This window comes from Marmota flaviventris, chromosome 12, assembly GCF_047511675.1.
Source record: "Marmota flaviventris isolate mMarFla1 chromosome 12, mMarFla1.hap1, whole genome shotgun sequence".
Taxonomy (NCBI): Eukaryota; Metazoa; Chordata; class Mammalia; order Rodentia; family Sciuridae; genus Marmota; species Marmota flaviventris.
In genome coordinates this window covers 37278446-37296820 of record NC_092509.1, presented here as the reverse complement: position 1 = coordinate 37296820, position 18375 = coordinate 37278446, and the positions used below count along the sequence as shown (strand labels likewise).

The window sequence follows — 18375 nt, the reverse complement described above, 5'->3', positions numbered from 1 at the left end:
AATGGCCATATTTTCATTCTTCTTTATGGCTGAGTAATATTCCATTGTGTATATGTACCACATTTTCTTTATTCATTCATCTGTTGAAGGACACCTAAGTTGTTTCCCTAGCTTAGCTATTATGAATTTAACTGCTATAAATATTGATGTGGCTGCATCATTATATGCTGATTTTAAGTTTTTTGGGTACATGTCGAGGAGTGGGATAAATGGGTCAAACGGTGGTTCCATCCCAAGTTTTCTGAGAAATCTTCATACTGCTTACCAGAGTGTCGCACCAATTTGTACTCCCACCAGCAATATGAGTGTACCTTTTTCTCTACATCCTTGTCAACATTTATTGTTGCTTGTATTCTTGGTAATTGCCATTCTGACTTCACTGAGATGAAATCTCAAGGTAGTTTTAATTTGCATTTCTCTAACTGTAATGATGTTGAACATTTTTTCATATATTGACTGCAAAGTCCTTATTTTCTAATATCATCACTTTAAGGGTGAGTTCAACTTATGAATTTTGGGGAATATAAATATACCATAGAAGCATATATCTAATAAAAATTTGTTTCTATAAAATAAAAAAATTTCAACACCATAAAAACTGTACTACACAATTTAAAAAATGGACAGATTGGCATAAAAATTTCACAAAAGAAGATATGAGGATGGCAAAAGCTCTACATCACAATTTACCATATAAACATGGATTTAAACTATATAGAAATATGACCTAGATCTACTAAAACAAAGAGAATTTTAAAAACTGACCATACCAAGTGTTGATTAGGATGGAGAGGAAATGGAATCCCCAGACATTGCTGTTTGTATATATCATACCACCATTATGAAAATAAGCTTGATCTTTATTTAAACCTCCCATATGCTGCACCCATTCCATTTGTAGGGATATATTCAAGAGAAATGACAGGGGATGTCCAATAAAAGACTTGCACACCAAAGCTCATAGCTTGTTTCTTTGTAGTAGCTCTGAACTGGAAACAATCCAAAGGTCCATAAACAGGCAAATGAATAAGAAATATATAGGGACTTACTCTTCAGCAGTAAAAAGCAACATACTATGATACATGGAACAATAATAAATGACTCTCAAAATACTTAGGCTGAATGAAAGGAGTCAGAGATTTTAAAGAGTAAATATGTTCATATTTATATAAATACTACAAAATATAGTCAGAAAGTAGGTCAGTGGTCACCTGAGGATAGAGAAGATAAGAGATGAAGGATACAAGGGAGGTGTGGTTTGCACAGGAGAAGAAATGAGAAATGAGAAGAAATAAACTCTGCAGGTGATGAATACATTCACTATCTGATTACCCTGATTATTTTACAAGTGTATAATTAGTTATACAAACATACCAAATTATATACCTTAAGTATATACTTAAGTGTATATATATATAGTTCATTGTAGGCTAAGTATTCCTCAGTAAAGATATTATGTTACAAAAAAATTCTAACCAGCCCCTCAAATCACAAAGCTAGCAAAAGGTAGGAGTGGGACTTGAACCCAGGTGGTCTGTTTCCAGAGCCAATCATCACATCCACTGGTCCACACTGTGGAGGGAAATCCTGTCTGCCTCCCAGGTGGCTGCACCTGTTCAATGTTGAGTGGCTGAGTCCTGCTCTTCCTGGGTCCACTCCAGATAGTATTCAGAGACCTTTGCTAGTGGAATATGAAAGCGGCCACTCTCTCAACTATGCCCAGTTACTGAACATTTCCTTTAAAGGTATTCAGACGCCCACTGGCTCCCCAGAAATGCTTTTCCAGGGTCCCCAAGTTCTGCTGGCAAAAGTGTGTACCTCCAGGACCTGGAAGGGATCAGAGATCAGAAGTAGGGCAAGAGCGGCTGTGGGTCTCTCACCTGCTGAGCAGCCCTGGTGACCTTTTGTGAAGCAACAGCCACAGTCATTTCTGAAAGCAGGAATCCTGGCCTAAGGTAAACAGCAGCTACAGTTTCTTTCTTCTTTCCCTCTTCTCTTCTTTCGGTGGTGCACATAATTAAAACTAAATGCATCCTATTTCCACATCTCAGGAGAAATAGAAAATGCCAGCTTTCCTTCCCCCTCCTCAGCACTTAATTGACAATGAAAATGTGATTAGTTTAGTTTTTGGTAGAAATAGTGAAAATTCACTATGGGAAGATTTAACATTAAATTTGGAAGCTGTGCATTGCCAGGTTTTGTTTGTGTGGAGGCAAGTTAGATATTTCTCTGGGCACATTATCACTCCTCACCTTTGTTGGGTGTCCCTGTGTTCAAAGGCCAGGCTGCACCTCAGATGACACAGGTGGGGGGATTAGTAATGACCGAAGCAACTGCAGGAGAGGGCCCTTCTCACTGTGGCTGATGAGGAGGCCTCTGGCTCCCTAAGGCTGAGTGACAGCTGACAGAGTCCTCATACCCTTCCCCATCCAGGTTCTCAGGTTCAATGCACAAGCTCTAGGTGATTTTTTCTGACTTGCAAAAACAAACAAACCAAACCAAACAAAACAAAACAACAAACAACCCCCCCCCACATATTTCAAAGGCTGAGAAGAAAAGCTGATTACCCTGTACTCTCTTCTCCTTTGCTGTTTATTTTTAAGCAATTACTATAGTTCCAAGCCTGTCAATTCACTTTTCAGAGGTTCTTTCACACCATCATGATGGAGGACAAAAGCTACACCTGCAACAGAAACATCTAGGTCTCCCACTCAGAGATATCTGTCAGGAGACGGAGATCTGCTTGATTCGAAAACTAAAACAACACAACACAAAAGGCTAATGGGCTGAGTCTGGGTCAAATACCCTTTTACAGCTTCTGCTATTTTTTTCGACATTACCCTTTAAAATTCTGTGTGCAGGAGTTTCTTTCAAAGCTTGGCTAAAAATGAGCTACTAGATTTGATGGGATATAGCTGGCGAGGGAAGGCTGCAGCCTTGGAAACATCAGAGAAACATTTATGTGATGGAAGCAGCACTAACAATATCATGTAATCTATGTAACTCAGACACAAGAAGAAAAAGGGAAACACAAAAAAAAATGTGCCCAGGATGTGTGATGGAAGGATTTTAAAATCTCTCCTCTAGTAGAAATGCCTAGGCTACAAGGTACAGTTGAAAGAACAATGGTTCTCATTCATCCAATCTTCTGAGAGCCCACGAAGTACCAGGCATTGTCTGAGGTTAATGGAGGCAGTGCAGTGCTTGGGGAGCCTCCATTCTAAGTGTAAGGAGGACCATAAAATTTGGGATAGCAGTGGGTGGTGACAGTGGGGCCCAATTTAAATTGAGTGATATGGAAAGCCTTTGGTTGAGATGGTATCTGAGTGGAAATTTGAATGATCTGAGGAAGTAAGCCAGAGTCCTTTAGGAATTAAACATGAGAGGTAATAGTCAAAACCTAAAATGGAGATGGGTGCAGTGGTGCACGCCTGTAATCCCAGCGGCTCGGGAGGCTGAGGCAGGAGGATGGCGAGTTCAAAGCCACCCTCAGCAAAAGTGAGAGGCTAATAAGCAACTTGGTGAGACCCTACAAAATAGGGCTGGGGATGTGGCTCAGTGGTCGAGTGCCCCTGAGTTCAATTCCTGATACCATAAACAACAAAAAAAGGACTCTCAAACAGTTGTATTGACATTATCTTCCCTCCATACCTGTCATTGTCTTTCTCGAATGGTGTTCTATCTAGAAACCAGGTGGCCCAGTCTTCATGTTACTGAGTGGCCCACACTTTTGGCTTCTTTAATATAAAACCTGGAAAAACGTCACTATTTCTTTTTCATTTCAGGCAAGTGGTACTTGGGGACAATGACAAGGAGATTTCGCCAACTTACATATTTAGCTGGCAATTCCAAAACACTTGAGTCCAGGGTCAGAAAAAAGAAAACGAAAACATGTAAACGCATGGTTTGATTCAGTATACACGGCTTGGTAAAAGGAAGGATTAGATTAATAAATTCTTATAAGACCGTGAGGCCAAAACAAAATTAAAGAAAGCATATGGGGAACACTCACATGAACCCATTCTCCTTTGAATAGAAGGTAATTTTTCTGTTTATCACTCAAACGGCTGGCAGATCTCATGATCTCATCTATTGATGCTCACGTGGGAAACACATGTTATTGGGCTTCCCAGAGCATCTTAGAGAAGAGTTATTTCTTCATTGAGCAAGAGAATTAAAGCTGAGATCTACACCTAATAAGAAAACAAAAAGAGGAGACCACAAAGAAATCACGGGAAAGACTGTGCTAGCCAATCTGATTTTAGTCAATTGGTCCAAGACACCCTGCACAAGGCTAGGAGTCTGTTATGAGGTTCAAAAGAGAAAGAGAGATAATATAAAGTATGCTAGGGAAAGGTCATAGCTCTCAATTTGCATCAGTTGACAGAAGTCCAACTACAAAAATTTAACTGTGTAGTTCACTGTGAGCAAGAGGGTGTAGTTAATTGGTCAGAAAATGAATTTGTACCTGTTGTACCAGAATTTCGCAGATAAGAGAATAAATCAGAATCAGGGTGAATTATGAGAAGACAAGCTCTCAGGGACTGAAGAGGTGGCAGCAAGGTTCCTATTTGTGAACCTGCCTTGCAGAGGACTGTGTCTGATTTAAGAATCAGCAAAGTCAAATGACCATGTACCCATCATTCCACTCCATACACTGACCTCCTTTAAGGGTGACAATGCAAAACCACCATTTCCTCATTTTCTTCCCCTGATACTACTCAAAAGCAAGATGGTGAAGGAGACATAATGATCTTTTAAGTAGGACAGGTTGAGTTTGGTTTCTAGCTCTACCACTAGGCTAATCCTACAGTTTCTTCACTTATCATGCAACTTTCCATTTTTCTCACTTGAAAGCCAAAGCAAATATCTATAACTCAGGAGTCAAGAACTTATTGGAGGAGAAACTTATAGAGAACCCACCAGGTCCTGGCACACAGCAGGAGGTCAATGAATGCCAATTTTCTCCTTGTGTAAATGGAGCAAATTCTGTCACACAGGAATCCATTTGGATGATAATATACTAACACCAGAAAAAATGGGGGAGTAGCAGAATTGGGAGTAGATGTATGCCCTGAACTTTTCTAGTAAAAGTTGCTGAATAGTCTTAGTACTTGAACTATAGTAAAACCAAAGTCACCTTGGATGATCCATTCACATGGTGGTCTTGAAGGAGAATTTCTCCCCATTTGCAATTATTTCTTTTCTAACCATGTCTCAGTTTAAAATTTATAAAGAACATTTTTTACTTTATGGCCAGTATTTTTCTTGTTGCACTGTCTTGTTAATTAAACATAGAAAAAATAAAGCAGAAGCTGTCTTCAGAAAACTTAAAATACAGTTCCAAGATTTTAAGTATTACCAAACAAAACTTTTATTGACGAAATTTACATTCCTTAGGAATTATCTAGAATTTAGTACCAAAATAAATTCGCTACTTGCAAGACACATTCTATTAAAAGATCACCACTCACGCAGTTTCCATCGAGAATACACAAGAACAGATTAAAAACGCTCATAATCTCACATAAGGAGTCTGAAATATACATGCCATCTCAGCTTACCGCCCCAAAAAATAAAAGAGAAAAAAAAAACCAAAACAAAACTTGTCTCATCTAAGGGAATCTTAAGCCCAGTCCTATCCTCTAAAATGTAATCACTTCTTCCAAGATCCATTCTCTTTTTAAATCTTGTTCCCAGAAAAGTCTCTTTCCTCATCACTTAAAATCTTAGGGTGAGAAGACATCTCTAAAAAGAAGCCCAGTGCAGGAATCCACTCCGGCGTTTTTTCCTCTTTTGTGAGGGCTTTGTGGAGGATCACTTTTCCCAGTTCACACTGGCTTCTGCAGGAATAACAGATTGCTGTAGAGATTCTTTCAAGGATACAGGACAGCCTAATGTTATCTGACAGGCGTTAGGGAGGATGTAAGATTTCATTCACAATTCTTAAGCCAAGAAATGAAAGGTCAGTGCATTAAGTGAGAAACTGTCTTTCATTCAAATAATTTCTTTCCAAGACCCAGGACACACTGTTGTGCCTCATCAAAAGGACACAGATAAGCAGGGATTCACACAGTCCAGGCAAACCAGTAGAAAGCAAATAGTAGTACCCTAAACCAGTGGCTGAAGGCACATTCTTTGTGGGTTCTTTCTTCTTAACCTGTGTGGGCCCGACTGGTTCTTTTTTTCTTTTTTAAGAATATTATTGTTGTCATTGTTATTATTATAATATTATTATTTTGATACCAGGGACGGAACCCAGGGCCTCCCATATGCTACGCACACACTCTATCACTGAGCAACACCTTCAACCCTAAAGTAATTTTTAGAATAGTGAATACATGTACTAAATAGAACATCCAATAGGGAGTAAAGTTTATAAAGAGTGAAGAAAATGTTTCCTCCTCTTCTTATCTCTAGCCATTGGATATCTTCCTTTTGAGATAACTACTTTTATTAGTTTATTGTATATTTTAAAAATACTCTCCACATGCACACACATAATCATGCGCTCCATACAGCCCCTGGGATGCTCCCTTGGTACACAAAGATAAAGCTGACAAGTGAGCCAGTCCTCGGATTCCCAAGGGGGAAGCTCACTTTCTGAAATAATTTGTTCATTTGTTAAGGAAATGTTTCACTTAGACCCTAAGAGCCACATGGGAAAAAAGAAGAAGTCTATAAAAATAACGAAGGACTCCTAGGGAAAACTAACCTGCACTGAATATGGTATACTGGGAAAACATGATGATGCTTGAAACACTGTCATCTACTAGCTCCAACAAAGACCTATAAGTTGGTCACTTCCAGACCTCAGAATGGTTTTATTTTTCAGAAGTTAAGTCAATCTGTCAGAGACTCCTTTGCATGAGATGGTTCATTTATATAAGACGCTGAGGGCATGCCACGTTCAAAGTCCAGTCACGAGGACAACACAAGGATCACTTACAAAAGAATCCCGGTATCTTAAGGGGAAAAGTATGTACTTAACTTTCAAAATGTAGGTAATGTTCACAGAAATAAAGAATGAGTGATAAACTAATAAACAGTACATTCAAAGCACCAAAGTGTGGAACCTGGTTAATACTCAGTGACATGTGCTCTTAACATCATCATTAAAATTACTAATAAGGAAAAGGAAAGGCCCTGAAGAAATGATAAAAGGGACATAGAGTGGATGGGCATCAGGGTCTCTGTGGGCAGCAATGTGCAAGCTGAGACTTGAAAAACAGGTGGGCATTTGATAGATAAAGAAGGGAAGAAAGAGAATTTCGAGCAAAGAGCACAGCACCTGAGAAGATCTGTGACAGATGCAGGTACGTGTGATGAGATGCAACCCAGCCTTGTCATTCTGAGTCCATCCCCAGTGGCTCTGTAGCAAGGCTCTGGTGCCAGCCTGGCCCACTGCCATGATCTCTCTGTCCGAGAGGACAGTGAGGAACCAGTACACTCTGGACAGGACGAGGGTGACATGGAAGCTCCTTTCCAAGCAGCTCATCTCACACAATGAAGACTCAAGCCTTACTAAACCTTCCAACGGGGGTCAAAACACCGCCAAGAAGACAGTAGGCACAAGACTGTCTTGTTAGTGAGAAGATACACACGAAGCGCGTCCACGAAGCAGGAGATTTGAATACCACTATTTCCCTATGCCTTTGCATAGGGTTTACTGAGCTTGCTCAAAAGAAAGGACTGAGGTCAGTAATTCTTAACTTTGGATGACATCTGCAATGAAATTCAGAAGAAAATGCAGATGCTATTTTAAAATAAAGCAGGATAAGCTTAACACTGGAAAATGATGTTTCTTATCTCCTACATATTTATCATTCTAGGTTTTATAGCTAAACCAAACACAAAATTCTACTGGAGAAAAACAGAGAGGAAGACTTCACCTAGGCAGATAACTACCACCCTGCTGTTTGCATAAAATTATGAGCAAGTTCCCTGATACTGGGTGTAAATATCACACACTTCTGACAAAAAGCACAGTCTTAAATGATCCTTTACATGCCTCTTTCTCTACCCTATTAAGACGCTCATTGTTTCTTTGATTTATCTGATAATAAATTTTTGATGACTGGTAAGTCTCATAAAATTGCTCTGGTGCTGACTACACTGATTAATAAGTCTGAAGAATCGAAAGTGTCAAGAATTCATGTGTAAGAATAAGTTACTGCCAAACATATATTAGATATTCCATAAAATATAGAATAAAAAGGTTGATCTGGTAATTTTATCTTGTATCCATTTTCCTGTAACAATTTATATTCAGGGTCATCATTGTCTTCCTTTACTCAAAAAAAAAAAAAAAAAAAAAATCAATAAAGTAAATCCAGTTGTGGAGGGGTGGGGGAGAAATTCCAGAATTAAGTGAAATCTGAAGAAATAATGTCACATACTAATAAACTGTGTGTTCCAGAGAACTAAAGAACTCAGAATTAGCAACAGTTGCTGGAATGACTGTCAGAGATGATGTGGTCTGACTACTGGCTTTGAAGATGAGGGAGCTGAGGTAGGTGTGATAGGGTCATCTGCTAATAACAGAGATGGGTTAGAGCCACCTCGAAGGTTAGTACTCTTGAGAACAGATCTGTGTGTGCCACAAATATGTTCTGTCAATAACCTCCCTTCAAATGCACGTACTGTATTTTGATTAAAAATAAAATGACCTAGGATTAAAATCAATCGATCAATCAATAACCAATCAATCATATCTCTCTATCTCTACTTGGAGCTTTTCTGTTTGTTTTTGTTTTTCCTTCAATATTCCTTATTTTCCTCAGGTTTTCATAGTAGATCACTGTGCCTTTATGGCGTGGTGTATCATATGGAATAAGCACATCATCTTTGATCTCTCTCCACGCTGAGAAAGCAAGCCAATTTAATTACAGGAGAAGAGAAATCTGTGCCCTGCTATTAGTGGTCTTAATCTTGCTCATTAATCTGGACTCACCTGAAACAAGGTAGGAAATAGGAGACAAAAGTTATGAGGGCTTCAGATGTGGTTACTGGAACCCCAAGATGTGACAGGAGACCTCTGCACTGCAGTTTGTGGGGGCTGAGGTCCAGCAGCTATCACACAGGACTGCAAGGGTCCCAGGGAGAGGATTCCACCTCTGCTGGAGGGGCTCCTGTATTGAGACAGACAGCTGACCCACAGGCCCCCCGCACTGCATCTCCTGTCTGAGTCTTGTGAAGGAGAAAGCAGGGGTAGTATTTTATGGTGCCTCCCTTCTTGAATTCTCTAGCCAAAGATGGGGGTTTATGAAGGACCTTCCATTCCCAAGAGACCTTCAATTTCTAACCAGCTTCTATTTTAACAAGGTCCACCCTTAAGAGATTAAAAATGAAAGCACTGACCCCCATGCCAGGAGCAGGAGCCTATTTGGATGAACACGATTCTGAAAGACAACCTTACAAGGGTCGGGGGCCTGGGGGGTGGGTGAAGTGGTGGGGCCTATGGAAGAAGAGTAAAGAGAAGGTGGTGGAACAAATTGATAAAGAATTGAATGTGACCTGGCGCAACTAACTAATAATGGTGCTATAGATCGAACCGTGTCTCCACCCCCATTCATTTGCTGAACACCTAACCCACAGTATGTCAGAATGTGATAATATTTGGACACAGGGTCCTTGATGTCATTAGAATGGGCCTTCAACTGATAGTATTGGTGTCCTTATAAAAAGGAAAGTTTGGCCATAGAAACAGACTTGCATAGAGGGAAGACCATAGGAGGAGACCCAGGGAGAAGAGGACCATCCATAAATAGGGAGAGGGGCCCAGAACAAATCCTTCGCTCACAGTCCTAAGGAGACTAACCCTACCAACACCCACATCTGGGACTTCTATCTGGCCTCCAGAAGTGTGGAGACAATCATTTTCTGCTTGTAAGTCACCCAGTTTGGGGCACTTTGTTATGGTAGACTTAACAAACTAATACAAACAGCAAAGACAAAACTAGGTATCATAGGGAGGAAAAACGCCATTAGACTCACTCAGTACACTTGCTATGAAAAATGAGCAGAGCTTCAGTGATAATTTAATTGCTGAACTTTATCGAACTTGATAAAAAAGTATGTACATTTTTAAGATATAGGTTCCTAGTGAGACTATTTAAAAATGAACTATATAGTGGAAGATAAAATTTTCTTCATCGAACATATTTAAGTATACTTAAGTATACTTAAGTCTTAAAAACATACATGAAATAATATGCAAACATAATAAAATAAAATCTGAACATTATTTCCTTAATGCTTGATGAATAAATTGGAGCACCAACAAATGCCCGTGGACATAACTTGTGATTAAACACTTCATCTGAAAATACTGGTTGAAACTCCTTTAATAAGACAATGCATTCCAAACCAAAATACCTGACAACACAAAGAACCCTTAACTGCCCAAAATAACAATAATAAAAACCCTTCAACAATGCCCAACCAGAATAAGAGAGTGGGGCTCAATAAAAAGCCAGCATGTAATAAAATATTACTGTGTAGAGAACAGAAATCACAGACAGTTTTGTTTGATTATAAAAGTGCTACTTTTTAATTTATCTGTCAAATAAAAACAGCAAATGCAGGCAATAATTTATCTAAGCTAGATAAAAAGCACCAAGCATTGAACTTTAAGATTACTGGGAGTTAATAAAGGTCATTAATATGGAGGGCTGACCAATTTCACTTTGTCAAACAGGTCAATATTCAATAGTTCAATATGACTATATCATCAAAAACTGGAACTCCAAAGCAGTTCCTCTTGAACAGGAAGTAACTGGACATACTTCCTGTCTAGAATGTACATGGAGTCCAGCTGGTATTTATTTCTCATGTAATTGGACACATCTCCTGTCTGGAGTGTACATGGAGTCCAGCTGGTATTTATTTCCCGTCTATCCAGTGGGGTGAATTCCATATGTCCTGTGTAACTGAAATTGATCCTGTGAGTATCATGCTGCACCATCAGGCTCTACAGACCAGCTCAACATAGCTTGGCTGTCAACCATCACGCAGGGGTGGAGGAAGGAGTAGGAGGAGAAAGAGAAGGAGGGGAAGGAGAGAGAAAGGAGAGGGGTGGAGTGAGAGAGAATATGAGACTGCTCTGCTCTTTCAAATGCTGAGATGGGATCAACAATGGCCTGTCGACTCCATTTTAAGTACCTGGAACCAATGCTGCTCTATTTTGGCTTTTCCCCCCTTGACAAAGTGAACATAAGATAAGAGCCATAATATAGAGCTGGGCACTGGGGCTCATGCCTGTGATCCCAGCAACTCCGGAGGCTGAGGCAAAAGGACTTCAAGTTCAAGTTTAGACTGGACAACTTAGCAAGACCCTGTCTCAAAATAAAAACTAAAAAGGGCTGGTGTGGTAGCTCTGTGGTAGAGTATTTCTGGCTTTAATCCCTAGCACTGCAAAAAAGAAAAACAAAACAAAACAAACAAAAAAGTATATTACCAAAATATAATACAGTTTATGGGTTTCCCTGTTCTTTTCAGTGTCTTGGCAGTACTGGTCAAATGCAACATATTTGCATTCAAATAGGTCCAGAGATGTCAAAAGTTGGAATCGTATTTTATATTATGGAAGAAATGTGATAACACATTTATTAACCTTAAAAAGGAAGCAAATCATACATATGTAGCATCTATAAAGGAAATATAAATTACCAGGAACAGAATACATAGTCAAATTTTAAAAATAAAAACAATCTTTATGTCAAAAGCTTTAGGAAAAAAATAGACTTTCATTTTTATGTTTTTCTGTGGCTTAATTTGAGCTATTTTCAGATACAGCAATAAATACAGAAAAAGTCTACATTGTTCTGCAAAACTGATTGTCAGTATGTAAAATTCACTGCTAGGAAGGTCCTGGGGTTTAACCCTTTCCTCCATCTCTCTGAAGATATTTATAAAACCATCTGCTAGTTTTGTGTATCCATTTATCTCTAACCAGAAAATAATAAAGTTTATAGAGTTTTTGTTAAACATGACTTTCTTCTGCAAAGGGTCATCTTAAAAGTGAATGGTCTTACCTCTCAGGCCCCCAGATATATCCCTTAAGTTATTTAAAGAAGTGCTAGGCCACTGACTCAGCAGCCATTAGAGGATATAGTAGTTGATTAATAAAGCCCATTTGTGTCCATTACAGTCTGCACACCATGCAGGAAAAAAAGAATTACTTAGTTTTAATTCTACAAGTAAAAACAACTTGAGAAAAGATAACCAGCATGTAAAAGAGTTCTTCCTTATAATCAAAAAGGATGATTTGTTTAACTAGGTTTCTAGTGAATAGAAATTCTCAGATCTTATCTCATTGCTGCCCATCATTCACCAAGCACTGGTTTTCCCTATTATTTGTTCTAATTAGTTGCACATGACAGCAGAATGTATTTTGACTCACTGTACACAAATGAAGCACAACTTTTCATTTCTCTGGTTGTACACAATGCAGAGTCACACCATTTGTGTAATCATATATGAACCTAGGGTAATGGTGTCTGTCTCATTCTCCCATCCTTCCTACCCTCATACCCGCTCCCCTCCCTTAACTCCCCTCTGCCTAATCCAAAGTTCCTCCATTCTTCCCTTGCCCCCCACCCCTTCGCATTATGGATCAGCATCCACATATCAGAGAAAACATCCAGCCTTTGGTTTTGGGGGATTGGATTATCTTGCTTAGCATGATATTCTCCAACTCCATCATTTATCTGCAAATGCCATGATTTCATTGTTTATGGCTGAGCGATATCCCATTGTGTATATATACCACAATTTCTTTTTCCATTCATCTACTGAATGGTATCTGGGTTGGTTCCACAGTTTAGCTACTGTGAACTGAGCTGCTATAAACATTGATATAAAATCAGCACTGTAGTACGCAGATTTTAAGTCCACGTTTTCTAAGGAGTCTCTATATTGCTGTCCAGAGTGGATGCACCAACTTGCAGTCCCACCAGCAATGTATGAGTGTTCCCTTTCCCCCACATCCTCACCAACACTTTTTGTAAGCACTGTTTTATTAGAATGTTGCCACTCATTAATTAATATGAATAATAGTACGACCAGTTTTCATTTAAAAGACCCCCAAACCAACAAACAAAAAAACGAGGGGCATACGCTTCCCTAGGGTGAAAAGGGAGTGACAGGTAGGAAGAATGAGGACAACAGCTGTTTTGAGTCACACTACACTGCAAACCAGGAGGCTGGATTTCCAAATGACTCTTATCTACCAAACCTATTTTCAGCCTCACCTCACAGAGCCACACCTCTTTCTTTTGTGAATTTACTGACAACAGTTAACTTGTCTACTTTTTAAGTGGCTGCGCTCACTGTCCCCCTTCCTCGTGAATCCTGAAAAGCGTGAGCAGCTCCTTTTCACAGTGGATCTTGTGAAGCACCCCGATGGCCCCTCCTGGGGAAAAGTCTGCCTTCAGGAAACTGAACAAGCAGTGACTGTTCCACTGTAATTCTGCTTCTGTGAAATTAAAGAGGTCAAACAAAGAGATGACCACCCCTGGAGAGCCAAAAGACGGCTTGACTCAACAGTGGAAAGATGGTGACGCCCTTGGAGATGCCATCCTCAGCACCAGCCCCAGCAAACTCTTTTACTTTCACCCACAAGAGTAACTTAAGATGGGCACTGCAGTGATGCCAGCCAGGATATGCCCCTTGCGGAAGGTACAACAGATGATCAAGGGGAGTCCTCTACCTGAGAAAGGGCAAGGAGGACATGATGGAGGCCCAAAATGTCCTCCAGAGAACCAGCTCTGAAGAACTGTGCCTCAACTTCCTGCTGCTTCACCAAAGGAGTTCCTCTCCTCACGAAGCTAAATCACGTCTGAGTGTTCTACTTCTTCCTAAGCACTGAGTTCACCGTTTTGTTCCAAATGTCCAGGTCCCCTCCTGCAGTCCATTAGAGTCTATAAATCAGACAATCCATCTTCCACGCTGTCACTGCCCCACACGTGAAGGCCTCCAGGATGTGCTGAGAGCACCAAGGTCACCGTGTAGGCCACCAGCCCACAGATCAGCATGAAAGTACAACATTCTGGCAAGTTCTTTGGTTCTTCACTGGTCTCACTTAGGTAACAGGTTAACTGGTTGGAGTCAAGGAGAAAGGAGGGAGGTGCCCTAGCTATTTCAACTGCTAAAACAGCACCGTTTTCTTGACACAGATCTATCTATATCTCCCTCTATACCTTTGTATAAAACATATCTTTAAAATATATAACATTATTATGCACACATGCATATGCCTAAATTAATATGTAAGTTTTTTTTTTTATTGAAGGGAGCATATGTGGCTTAAATAAAAAGAGACACGTTGACTTTTAGGATTTGAAGATCTAAAACTAAGACACTGAATCTGCTATTGTTTTTTAGTTTTCACATGTGAAACTTAAAAAAAAAAAAAAACAAGTAGCCAGGTATCTGCTAATAAGAGTGATTTTTTTCCCCCTGATAGTTGGGAAGGATACTACAAATTCATTAATTATGAAATGGTTGTATAAAACAATGAAAGAACTAAGTTGGGTTCTAGTTACATGAGGATATACTATTACACATCTGCTCATATTTAGATGAATGTGTCCTTTAGAAAGACTTTTGGAAAGATGGTAAATTTTATAAATTAGTACGTTAATTCGGTGAAACACAATGGTGGCATTTCTATAAGGTATTTAAAAGGAAACAAAACAAAACAAGTCTAAGAGTTTGACTTGGTGTCTTATTTAGCCAACAGTCCCTGTTTGGGGATAGTATGATTGATCAAGAAGTGATGCTTGTCATTAAGGGAGGATGAGGAGGGCAGAAAAGTTGAAGTCAGGCTGCAGCGAACAGCCCTCTGTTTCCCAAGCAGGAGGGAGGATGTCACAGGGTGTCCCTGCCTCTAGGAGCTCATGCCAAGTGTGTCCTTCCACCAAAGGCTCATGGAGTTGCTTCTAAGAGCCATGTAAGGGGTACCAGGTGGTCCCCCTAGATAGGGGACAACAGCACTCAGCGCTTACTTAAGCTGTTGAACATTAATTTAACTATAGAGAAGAAGGTATGCAGTGAGTACTTGGAGGGGAACTCAAACACAAAAAGCATGTTGACAGCAAGGAACCTGCTCTGGTTATGCCACCGGCCCCCAAAGTAGGAAGCTAATAATGGAGATAAGAATAGATACATCAGGGCTGGGATGTAGCTCACAGGCAAAGCATCTGCCTTGCATTCCCAAAGCTCTGGGTTTGACCCCCAGTTTCAAACAAAAAGGAATATATACATTAAATATGTTACTGATTAAAATATGTTTGTTATGTATTCTAAGTAACTAACTACCAATTGACTCAACCAAGCATTAAACCTCTCCTTTATCCAGAATCGTCACCACGTTTAAATAAATGGAAATCAACTATAAACTGTATAAAGGTGATTAATTGCCTAATAAAAACTCTGAAATACTTAAAATCCATAAACTCCAAAATTAATCTTTTTAAATGAAATTAAAGTTAAAAGCACTTTCATGGGCAACATATTCTAATCCTCCATAAATAATATATTAATCTACAGTAAATTAAAAACTTGTTAACCAGGATAATAAAGAGATAATTTCTTTCAGTTCTGGATTAATAGTAGTTTATTTGTGTATTTTTCTGTATACTATCACATACACAGGGTTTTTTAAAAAGATGACCCTACAAACCAAGCTCTACACAGCTTCACATTTATGAAGAAAAAAATCAGAGCCCTAAAATACACAATGGCAATTAATTACAAGAAGAACAAAATTAATAATAATCTGTTAACTTGCAACTACATTTCCACACATTTTCATTAACGACACTAATTTCTAAGGCTGAGCTATATTTGCATTTTTAAAAAGAAAAATTGAATCCATAATAATTGAACATATCTATACAGGTCATGAAACAATAATGCATATCCTATAGTTATTCTCACTTTACTCAAGGCTTATACTGTAAATGTCAGAGTAATGCCTTAAAAAAAAAAAAATCTAAAGCATACTTTAAGCCACTTTTATCTATGCGGATATACTGCTGTTTTGGCAATTTTGGTGTATTTAATTTTCATGTCATTATTCTTCAGGGTGCTCAGGCTTTAAGGCTACAGAACCACAGATGGCCATTTATAAGGACAGGTTCAGTCCTGTCACTGGATCCAGACCCACCAGCACAGCACAGATTCAGTGAGAACTATGTTGAATGGCAGCATCTTTCTGATACTTTTCCCCCCCCTCAAATCAGGAAAAAAAGAAAAAAGGAGAGTGATTTTTAATTGAATATGACCTTTAATGACCTTTAATACTTGCTTCTGACCAGTTAAATCCAAGTTTCCTAAAAATTTTGTTAAATTTTCAAAAGTTCATGCTGAACACAAACTGGGATGGTCTGGATGTCAGGTATGCCCCAAAAGCTCATGTGTGAGACAACGCAGGAAGGATCAGAGGAGAAACAAATGGGTTGTAACAGCCTTAACCCAATCAGTGAATTAATCCCCGCAATGGGATTAACTAAGAGGTGTCTGGAGGCAGGTAGGGTGTGGCTGGAGGAGGTGGAGCACTGGGGGTATGGCTTTGGGGTATATATTTAGTGAGCTTGGCTTATTCTCTGCTTCCTGACCATCATGTTGAGCCGCTTCCCTCTGCCACACTCTTCCACCATGATGTTCAGCCTCACCTGGAGCCCTCAGGAATGGAGCCAGCTGTCTATGGACTGAGACTTCTAAAACTGTGAGCCCCCAAATGAACCTTTCCTCCTCTACCACTGTTCTTGTCAGTCTCTTAGTCATAACAGCAAAAAAGCTGACTGAAACACAGATTAAATTTGACTATGGATTTTTTTTCAAGTCTTTTTTGTAGGTGTTTAGAAGCAGGCTAATTTCAGCCTTAGGGATCAGTTATTCAGATAAATGACTGGTTTGGGAATGAGGAACTGAACCAAGGAGGGAGGAGTTGGGAACAGCTAGGTTTTAGGAACGGTTTTCCACAGCCCCCTTATTCTGAAGGGAGACTTGAGGTACTGTGATCCTGTGATTTTTTCAGCTGGCTGGTTCTCCCCCTCTTTCTCTTAGAGATTATCATCTCACTAGAGTAAACTCTTATAAATAATAGAAGGATGCTTTCCTACTACTCTCTACTGATTTTATAAATACGCTGCTTAACAATGTTGCTCATAACACTTGTAATTCTTTGCACTCACAGAAGAGTAATATATTCTGATCTTAATGCGTCTGGTGAATTTCCTGAGTGCCATGGATATTCAACTAATTTAATACCTTAAAAAAATACTCTAAACAAAATTGGTAAATGCACCTTTGAAAATGTCAAGTAAAACTAGTCATTTTGTGTGTGTGTGTGTGTGTGTGTGTGTGTGCTGGGGATCGAACCCAGGGCCTTGTGCATACAAGGCAAGCACTCTGCCACCTGAGCTATAGCCCCAGTCCACCACATGTAATTTTTAACAAAATATTTTGAAATGCTACCTGTTAACCGCCAAAAATAGGACAATGATACACAATAATTTTAAAAAATGGCATAGTTATGAACACCATAAAAATCAAAGTTTACTATTTCAGAAAATCAGAGTCTACTTACTACTTATATGTCTCAGAACGAATATATTCGAACACATGGGACACGCCAAGCTGGAACTGGTCAGCAATTGGGGTAACCCAGGGATTGTTCTCTGCTTTGAATACTTGCTTCTGACCAGTTAAATCCAAGTTTCCTGAAAAGATGAAAAGGAAATGAAAAAGGTGAAAAAGGTGAAGGTCATTTAATTCAACACAGATCCATCTAAGGAGTTATGCTCGGCAATCACAGCATAGCCCGAAGTACTTTAATGGATCAAAAAAATCATTTGAGTTTTTAAACATTTTTACCCTAAGTCATCACTGGGACCCAATGAATGCCAGTTATTATCCCCTGGTTCAAAAAATTAAGACCAAATGATGGAAGGAAGGAGAAAGGAAGGATGGGTAAGCAAGTAGAGAGCAGGAGGATTTGGAAAGAAACAAACCTGGAAGGAATTCTTGCCAATGAAGCATATGCCTTATTTTTCTGGGTACCTGCTAGAGACTAAAAAAGACTTGTTCAAGATTGAGAGAAGTGATATTAAAACCTCCTTAAATTCTACCTTGACAACATCAATGTGCATCTCCACTTGTCCTTTTGGATCTAAACCCAATCTGATCAATACCACTTCTTTCATCAAGCAAAGGAGAATACAAGTGAAGTAAAACAAGAATGTTAACAAGGAAAATTATTATTGTATTATTCAATTAGCATAAGCACATCTCAGAATGAGACCTAAATGAATCTCATTAACATAGTAATGATGGAGACTAACATTTGTATAGCTCTAATCAGTTTAC

At 39.2% G+C, this 18375-nt stretch overlaps 1 protein-coding gene across 2 annotated transcripts in view; it reads right to left on the bottom strand.

Moving 5' to 3' along the window:
• The window catches only part of Rsu1 (Ras suppressor protein 1), a 185392-nt gene that overhangs the window by 68595 nt on the left and 98422 nt on the right, over positions 1 to 18375 (bottom strand). Inside the window, exon 8 of one of the 2 annotated variants that reach the window (XM_027928467.3) lies at positions 17597 to 17729. The exons of the other annotated variant lie outside the window; for it this stretch is intronic. Within the exon in view, the coding sequence (XP_027784268.1) occupies positions 17597 to 17729 (133 nt within the window). The remainder of the gene's footprint in view (positions 1 to 17596; positions 17730 to 18375) is intronic. 2 annotated transcript variants of the gene reach the window in all.